Here is a 9965-nt window from a genome sequence, read left to right as displayed (position 1 = left end):
TCACGGAAGACATACAGAGGCTACCAATTTGCTGATTCATCATGGTGTCTACTGCTGTTTTGAAATGCATGATGTACGTGCAAAGTTATATGGTAGCTTATTATAATAGTCTGTCAGAGGCTAAGATTGTCCTGCGTTGATTCATCATGGTGTCTACTGTTGTTTCTACATCTTTTTTTTGTATCATTATGAAAACTCCGAAACTGTATATACATCTTTTTTTTGTAATGATGAAATGCAGCTGGCTGCGCTGAAATATCTCTTCTTTCTCCCCTATTACAACATTTTTTGGAATGTTGAGTTCCTAACATATGTATTACTCCCTCCGTAACATTTTAGAAGTTCCGGTTTATCACTTTTGAGTGTCCCACTTTAGGAGTCCCGATTGGAATATTCTATAAATGGTATTAGGCCTCACATTCCACTAACTTTTTTCTACTCACATTTTCCACATTCCACTATCTTTTTTCACCAACTTTCTTTTACATTTCTTAAAATTCGTGTTGAACACAACTGGGACTCCTAAAGGGGAACTGAGTATTTTGTAGTATACTAATGTGTATTTGTCCTTTTAATAAGTATGCCCATGAATCAAATACTAATAAGTACAACTTAAAATGGTGATGGTATGTGATGACAATTTACTAAAAGAAAAGGCAGTTGAATGACAAGTGTTGAAACCTCAAGTTTACACAGTAAAGCCAACGAATTTTATTAAGTACACAACGACATACACGAACATATCTCCCAAATGCAAGAGTAATGAAATCAAGAGAGTGGTCCTGTGGACATGGGCTAGTATCACAAATCATGGATAACAACATTATAAATGCCAAAACTAACAGTTGTACAGCTGCCAAACAAATCATGTAAACGACAAACAAATCTACATGATGACCGCAAAGGCAACTGAGACTAGCACCGCCAAGGTAGCACTGAGAGTTGGAAGCGTAGCGGAGTTTCCTAGACGCGGGGTTGGGAGCATAGGGGGGGAAGGAGGAGTTGTCGGAGAAGGGGCAGCGACGTTGATAGCCAACTTCTGGCCGGAGGAGCAGTCACTGCCAACGGTACAAATGTAGTAGTGTTCTCCGGTGGAGTTGAGAGTCGTGTTCCACGGCGCAGAGTTAGACTTCTCAATGGGGTCGTTGGAGCTGCACTCATCGTACTCTTCCTTTCTCACTTCTGCCACATCATGTTTCTCTGTCTCGAAATTGAACGCTGCCATACCAATTTGTTAGTCTTCCCACAACTATTTCTTCTCGGTTAGTTAGAAGAAAATAAAAAAAATTTAAGTCAGTTAATCGAGTCCACCTACTTTAGCAGTTTGTCATTAAGTTCTCGTACATGATTTGATACAATAATTTAGTAGAGAGAGAGAGAGAGATTACTGAGAACATCTCCACGTGTAAAAACATGGCGACTAGCCCAACTGGAGTACTCATCGACGCTACTGGGAACATTCCATCCTAGATTATCTCCGACATTATAAATGGCGGCGTTAGCTCTTCCGACGACCGCGGCCAGCAGCACCACGCACAAAACAAATCCACCACCCAATTCCATCCTTGTATTATATCTTCTCTGGCTGCCCCTGCCTGTATGGATCTCTATGCTAATTGCTACAGAATATATCTATTTATAGAGTGATCCTTTTGATATTTTGAGAGGTGGAGTTGCCCACTAGATATGAATGAATGAATGAATTCCACAGACATAGAGAGAGATTGAATTGACCGGTACTCCATATATGGTGCTCAACTCTTATCTCCAATTAAATTTATGTGATAGTGGAATTGTCCTCGGATGAATGAATTCCACAGAGATAGAGAGAGATTGAATTGTCTAGTACTACATATATGATGCTCAAATTTATGTGATAGTGGAATTGCCCTCGGATGAATGAATTCCACAGAGATAGAGAGAGATTGAATTGTCTAGTACTACATATATGATGCTCAACTCTCAACTCTTAACACCAATTAAATTTATATGATAGTGGAATTGCCCTCGGATGAATGAATTCCACAGAGATAGAGAGAGATTGAATTGTCTAGTACTACATATATGATGCTCAACTCTCAACTCTTAACACCAATTAAATTTATGTGATAGTGGAATTGCCCTCGGATGAATGAATTCCACAGAGATAGAGAGAGATTGAATTGTCTGGTACTTCGTATATGATGCTCAAATTTATGTGACAATGGAATTGCCCTCGGATGAATGAATTCCACAGAGATAGAGAGAGATTGAATTGTCTGGTACTTCGTACATGATGCTCAAATTTATGTGACAATGGAATTGCCCTCGGATGAATGAATTCCACAGAGATAGAGAGAGATTGAATTGTCTGGTACTTCATATATGATGCTCAACTCTTAACTCCAATCAAATTTATGTGATAGTGGAATTGCCCTCGGATGAATGAAATCCACATATATAGAAAGAGATTGAATTGTCTGGTACTTCATATATGATGCTCAAATTTATGTGATAGTGGAATTGCCCTCGGATGAATGAATTCCACAGAGATAGATGGAGATTGAATTGTCGGGTACTTCATATATTATTATTATTGTTATTGTTATGCTAAATAATCAATAAATTGACAATACGACCTAAATAATGTACAAATTATTATTATTATTATTATTATTATTATTATTATTATTATTATTATTATTATTATTATTATTATTATTATTGTTATTGTTATGCTAAATAATCAATAAATTGATTACCGCACATTAAATTAATACTCCCTCCGTCCTTAAAAAAAATAGACTAGTGTTCATGTGGAAATGGTAGTGGTAGTGCTGTTATGCAGTCGTTGGGATACAACGGGTAGTGATAAATGCAAACTCATATATTGTTACTGAACAGAGAGTATTGAGAGAGTTGAGAGTGAATCGATTGAACTCTTCTAATTGAATCTTGAGAAGAAAAAGTTTGTGAGAGAATATTGAAATCTTATTCAAGCATATCAGAGTTACAACTTGAAGCCTACACTATATATCTTCCACAGATTGCTGCTACTCAGCTTAACCGAAAGTGAAGAAGAAGGAAAAGCAAGAAAGCAAAACAGTTACAACAGCTAACTATTCCAATGGCTAGATCAAGATATTTGAACTGGGCCATCTTATTATTTCTATACATTGGGCTTACGAATTGGGCCTGACTACTATATGCATAAATCCTCACAATTCTCCACCTTGCATTTAGTAGTTCAGCCAAGAACACTGACATTGATTAACTCCTTACAATGCTCCAACTTCTCCTTTGGTATAGCTTTTGTAAGCATGTTAGTCGGGTTGTGTAGTGTGCTTATCTTCACAACCTTTGCATTACCTTTCTCCACCTCGTCTCTGATAAAGTGTAACCGAACGTCTATGTGTTTGCTGCGTTCGTGGAACACTTGATGACGAGCTAAACACAATGCACTACTGCTGTCACAGTGCATTGTTATTGCTTTTTGATGAACCTCAAACTCAGCAGCCATCCATCTGATCCAGAAACTTTCCTTAACGGCTGACGTCAATGCTATATATTCAGCCTCCGTAGTTGAGAGAGCCACCACACTTTGTAGAGAAGACTTCCAACTAACTGCTGAACCAAACAATGTAAAGACATACCCGGTTTGAGATTTTCTGTTGTCTAAATTGGTTGCATAATCAGCATCACAAAAACCTTGCAATGCTTCCCCCTCTGCCTGATCCCACCTTTTAAACATAATTCCAAACTTTCCTGCTCCTTTCAGGTACCTAAGTGTCCATTTCAGAGCATTCCAATGCTCTTTTCCAAATGCAGACATGTACCTGCTTGTGACACTCACAGCATGTGAGATGTCTGGTCTTGTACATAGCATTGCGTACATCAAGCTTCCAATGATGCTTGCATAAGGGATGCTTTCCAATTCTTTAGCTTCTTGTTGATTGCTAGATGCCTGAGCTTTACACAGCTTAAAATGTTGAGCCATAGGTGTTGAAGTAGGCTTCACATTGCTCAGATTGAATCTCTTCAACACTTTGCTAATATATTCTTCTTGAGATAACCACAAAGTCCTTTCCTTTCTGTTTCTGCATATGTCCATGCCTAATATCCTCTTTGCATCTCCAAGATCTTTCATTTCAAAGCTGCTGTTCAGGCCATCTTTCACCAACTGCACTTCTTCTTTGGAGGGTCCTGCTATCAGAATATCATCTACATAAATCAGTAGATACACCACAGGAACTCCCCTCTTCTTCTTAATAAACACACAATCATCATATCTTGATTTAGTGAACCCACTGGCAGACATGTGTGCATCAAATTTCTTATTCCACTGTCTTGGGCTTTGCTTGAGTCCATAGAGGCTCTTTTTCAACAAGCAGACCTTGTTCTCATCTCCTTTCTTCACATACCCTTCTGGCTGGTACATATATATAGACTCCTCAAGATCTCCATGCAGAAATGCAGTCTTCACATCAAGTTGCTGCATTTCCCAATCCCTCTGATTCACCACTGACAGTAGGATTCTTATAGATGTGTGTTTGACTACTGGAGCAAATACTTCATTGTAGTCTACTCCTTCCTCCTGAGTAAATCCCCTAGCTACAAGTCGAGCCTTAAATCTGATGCTCTCGGTGCCCACTGACTCCACCTTCTTCTTGTAAAGCCATCTGCAGCTTACTAGCTTCATGAACTCAGTTCTTTCTACCAAAATCCAGGTCTTATTTCTGATTAGAGAATCTATTTCATCATTCATAACTTTGATCCATTTCTCTATATCACTGCTAGCCATAGCTTGAGTATAAGAAGCAGGTTCAGAACACTCCATCTTCTCAGCTGTACACAAGGCATATGAAATTATATCAGCCTCTGCATATCTGGATGGTGGCTTTGGTACTCTTCTGACTCGATCTCTTGTTAGCTGGTAATTACTCAGATCATGTTCTTGATCTGCAACTTCCTCTGCATCAGAACCACCCTCCACTGTCATTGGCTCAGATTGGTTATTAGAGTTATCAACAGGTTCCAGAAACTCATCAGTGTACTCCACCTCCACCTGAGCTGACTCCTTTCTGTTTTCCCCATCTAGTTTTTCAAGATAGGGCATGACATGCTCAACAAATGTCACATCTCTGCTGACAATAACCTTCTGCTTTCCCTCTTCAATATGCCACAATCTATACCCCTTGACTCCTCTCTGATAGCCAAGCATGACACACTTCAAGGCTCTAGCATCTAGTTTGCCTTGCTTGATATGAGCAAAGCACTTGCAGCCAAATATTCTGATATTTGAATAATCTGGATGCACTCCATACCACCTAAAATCTGGTGTATCTCCACCCAAGCTAGTAGAGGGGCATTTATTGATCAAGTAGGCAGCAGTAGCAACAGCTTCCCCCCAGAATTTCTTGTTCATACCAGAGCCAAATAACATGCATCTCACCCTCTCCAAGAGTGTCCTATTCATGCGTTCTACAACTCCATTTTGTTGTGGAGTGCCTGGAACTGTTCTATGCCGTTTGATCCCATTTTCCTTGCAATATTCATCAAATTCTCTTGATAGATACTCCAGTCCGTTGTCAGTCCTCAAGCACCTCAGTTTACTACCCTTCTCAACTTCAACTTCCTTACACCAGTGCTTGAACTTCTGGAATGCTTCAGATTTTTCTTTCAAGATGTAAATCCACACCTTCCTGCTATAATCATCTATCAAGGTCATATAGTACCTCCCACCACCGAGAGTGTTCACTGGAGCTGGGCCCCACAAATCTGAGTGAGCATACTCAAGAGAGGAAGTAGAATAATGAGCACCAGTGGGAAAGGGAGTCCTCTTAGCCTTACCAAGCACACACTGCTCACATGGATCAAGTTTGGAACTGACATCTCCAGAAATTAGGCCTGACTTCACCAGCTCCTTGATGCTTCCTTCAGCTGGATGTCCTAGCCTCTCATGCCACATCCTTAGGTCATCAACCATTACTACAGACATAATTGTTGCCTAACAAGACTGAACCACCAGCATTCTTCAACTCATGAAACCATGACTTATTTGGGCACATATGAAAACTACAGCCAGAATCCATTATCCAAACCCCACTCAAACCACTCTCCATCACATTAAGAATTTCTGGAGTATCACAATCTTCAATACAATCAGAGGTTGGGTGAGATTTACCTGATTCAGATTGCTTCTTTTTCCAAGCATGGCAGTCTTTCTTGATATGCCCAGGCTTCTTGCACCAGTAACAAGCTCTGGTTTCTTTCTGACCTGGTGCAGGAGCCTTTCCATCATCTGGTTTCTTGGTGAACTTTGGTTTTTTGAACTTTTTCACAAGAAGACTCTCAGATACGGCCTCTGAGGGCTTAGTTGAGCCAGCTTGGAGTTCTCTAGACCGCAAAGGAGATTGCACCTCAGAGAGGGTTATAGTTTTTTCCCTCCCATACACCATTGCATCTCTGAGATGATCATAACTCCTCGGCAAGGCATTCAGAAGCATGATCGCTTTATCTTCATCATTGATTTGAACATCAATGTTCTCCAAATCATCCACCGCCTTGTTGAACTCTTCCAATTGCTCACAGATGCCTCTGTCTTCCAAGAACCTGTATGAGTACAGCCTCTGCTTCATACACAAGCGATTGGCAAGAGACTTGGTCATATACAAGCTCTCTAACTTCTCCAAGATTCCAGCTGATGTGGTCTCCTTAGAGACTTCCCTCAATACCTTATCTCCAAGGCAGAGTATAACCACGTTATGTGCCTTAGCGTTAATTTCAGCGAACTTGGCCTTCGCCTTTTCATCCAGCACTTCTCCAGCCCCCACATCTGCAGCCTTCTTCTCCAATGCCGCAGAAAGACCCTGCTGAATCAGTAGCGCCTTTATCTTCAAACGCCACAACCCGAAGTCGTTCTTGCCGGTGAATTTTTCAGCCTCCAATCGTGCAGCCATCTCGCAACTGATCTCTCTCAAATCGCCTTCCCACAGACGGCGCCAATTGTTACTGAACAGAGAGTATTGAGAGAGTTAAGAGTGAATCGATTGAACTCTTCTAATTGAATCTTGAGAAGAAAAAGTTTGTGAGAGAATATTGAAATCTTATTCAAGCTTATCAGAGTTACAACTTGAAGCCTACACTATATATCTTCCACAGATTGCTGCTACTCAGCTTAACCGAAAGTGAAGAAGAAGGAAAAGCAAGAAAGCAAAACAGTTACAACAGCTAACTATTCCAATGGCTAGATCAAGATATTTGAACTGGGCCATCTTATTATTTCTATACATTGGGCTTACGAATTGGGCCTGACTACTATATGCATAAATCCTCACATATATTGTACAGACTTCAAAATATGATCTGGACCGTTAAAAATATCAATAGATGATAAAATAGTAGCAACGGAAAATGTCAACACAATATCAACACAACATCAACCGTTGACATTGTATTTGACATTTTCTGTTGCTACTATTTTGTTATCTGTTGATATTTTTTAATGGTCCAGATCATAATTTGGAGTCTGTACAATATTTAGAGTTTGCATTTGATTACATTCCGGGATACAACAATGGACATGGTTGTGTTCTTGTGAACATAATTGAACATGATTAAGATATTAATCTAATATATGTGATACTAAACGAAATAATATTATTGTAGAAACCATAAATCAGAAATACAATACGTTTGGATTTAAAGATGAAACAACGTTCACAAGAATATCATCGTATGATTGGATTAGTTGTTTGGGATAGTTGTTTATAGTGGCACTAAAAAAGGAAGGTATTATGCTTTACCCCCAAAAGAGAAGAAATATTCTTTTTTTTAAACTTTATTGAAAAGTAAGGGTATTACGATATATTTCTTGAAGATTATTAGAAAAATATGAGTGCAAATAATCAAGGCATTCGCTTTATCATTTTGGCTGATATTCAATATTTTCACCTATGCTAATATAGAGGATATATTATCTCATGCAGTCAACTCATCGAGTACAATAATTGGTATTGACCTATACAATATTTTCCTCCTAATATTACGAGAAATCTAGAATAGAGATCCCAAAAATTCGATTTTTTATTTAAAATAATGCCCAAGCAACTCGTATGAACTATGAGAGCACCCGCAACGCGTGCCGTTGCGGTGCCTTATTTCGTTCCGGAGGAACGGAACCGCGGCGGCACGCGTTGCAGCCGCTCGTGTCATCGCCATTCCGTGCCGGTGCCGTGCCGGGTGCCGTTCCCGCGAGACGCGGCACGACACGTTCCGCCACGCGCCAAGGCGACGTGGCGGCCTCCCATTCGACGCGTGACGCCCACTCGCTGCCCCGCGAGTGGGCGTCGTCACGGTGACGCAATAATTCGATTTTTTAAAAAAATAAATCGAATTTAATAAAAAAAAAATCAACGGTATTGTTACCGTTTTTTTTTGCCATTTTTTATTTATTTTTTATTTTTTTTAATTTATTTACTCTATAAATACTCCTATTTCATACTCATTTCACTCACAAACACACATCTATTCCTCTCAAATCCTCTCTATTTCCACCCCAATTTTCATCTCAAATCAACTCTGTTTTTCTTCTCCCAAATTTAATCAAACTAATGGATCCTTTTGAACAAATGCGTTAAATATTGGAACAATCACTTGAAGAAGATCGACGACGGGAGGCGGAAGAAGCCGCGCCGCCCCAACGACGCTCCCGTACGTACATCCATCGTAACCGGGAGGAAGCCGCCGCAAGGTTAGTACGCGTCTACTTCTGCGATAACCCGGTTTGGGGAGATACGTACTTCCGTCGCCGTTTCCTCATGGGGAAACCGTTATTTCTCCACATCGCCAATACTTTGGCAGCCCGGGAAGAGTTCTTCCAGGAAGGGTTTGACGCGGTCGGCCGTCCCAGCCACACGACGCTGCAGAAATGTACTGCAGCAATCCGCCAGCTTGCGACTGGACAAACGGCCGACATGTTCGACGAATACCTCCACATCGGAGACAGCACTGGGCGAATGTGCTTGCTCAAATTCTGCAAAGGCGTCCGGGCAGCCTTCACCGACGAATTTCTCCGGAGGCCAAGCACGACCGATTGTCAGTTCCTGCTCGACCTTCACGAAACAGTGCACGGATTCCCCGGGATGCTCGACAGCGTCGATTGCATGCACTGGCAATGGAAGAATTGCCCGGTGGCATGGAAGGGGTCCTACACGAGCGGCCACAAAGGCACCCACCCAACCGTTATACTCGAGGCCGTTGCCGACTACCGCCTTTGGATCTGGCACGCGTACTTCGAGGTTCCCGGGGCAAACAACGATGTAAACGTGCTCCACCAGTCCGACCTCTTGACCAAAGTTTTGGATGGTAAAACGCCGGCCATCAACTTCGTCGCCAACAACCGGCTTTATAAAATGGGGTACTATCTCGCCGATGGCATCTACCCGAAGTGGCCTACCTTCGTGAAGACGTCCAGTGGGTCTGCGAACCCAAAGCAGGCTCTTTTTGCGCAGAAGCAGGAGGCCGCTCGCAAGGATGTGGAGAGGGCGTTCGGGGTTCTCCAAGCGCGCTTCAAAATCATCAAAGCCCCGGCTCGTACGTGGTTCATGGAGAACATGGTCGACATCATGTATACGTGCATAATCTTGCACAACATGATTGTCCAAGACGAAGTCCCGAGGCGGGAAATTGGTTCGACCCCGAATCCCCCGGAAGCTCAACCGCAAGTAGCCCGCCTCGAAGTGGAGCGCATCCGTCTATACAAGAACGGTTATCTATTCGTGCAAGGACACGCGACTCTAGCGCACACACCCAACTCCAACAGGATCTAATTGAGCACATTTGGGCAAACTTTGACGGATGAAATTATTAAAATTGTGTACTTTTATTTTTTTAGGATTTTAATTGTGTGCTTTTATTTTTTTAAGTTTAAGTTGTAACTTTGTTTTAATGTTGTGTGTTTTTTAATAAAGTGTGTTTGTTTTTTA

The 9965-nt window shown here is 41.3% G+C and overlaps 1 protein-coding gene across 1 annotated transcript; it reads right to left on the bottom strand.

Moving 5' to 3' along the window:
* Window positions 1-687: 687 nt before the first annotated feature.
* Window positions 688-1681, bottom strand: LOC121802272 (umecyanin-like). Its single transcript, XM_042201900.1, has 2 exons — window positions 1389-1681; window positions 688-1218 (listed from the first exon to the last, which is right to left on the bottom strand). Exons 1-2 carry the CDS (start codon window positions 1561-1563, stop codon window positions 887-889), a joined length of 507 nt encoding a protein of 168 aa, XP_042057834.1. The 5' UTR covers window positions 1564-1681; the 3' UTR covers window positions 688-886.
* Between the last annotated feature and the right edge of the window lie 8284 nt (window positions 1682-9965).

The sequence above is a fragment of the Salvia splendens genome, chromosome 5 (assembly GCF_004379255.2).
Source record: "Salvia splendens isolate huo1 chromosome 5, SspV2, whole genome shotgun sequence".
NCBI classification, from domain to species: Eukaryota; Viridiplantae; Streptophyta; class Magnoliopsida; order Lamiales; family Lamiaceae; genus Salvia; species Salvia splendens.
The sequence above is the reverse complement of the archived record's forward strand: the minus strand, read 5'-3'. Positions and strand labels throughout refer to the sequence as shown.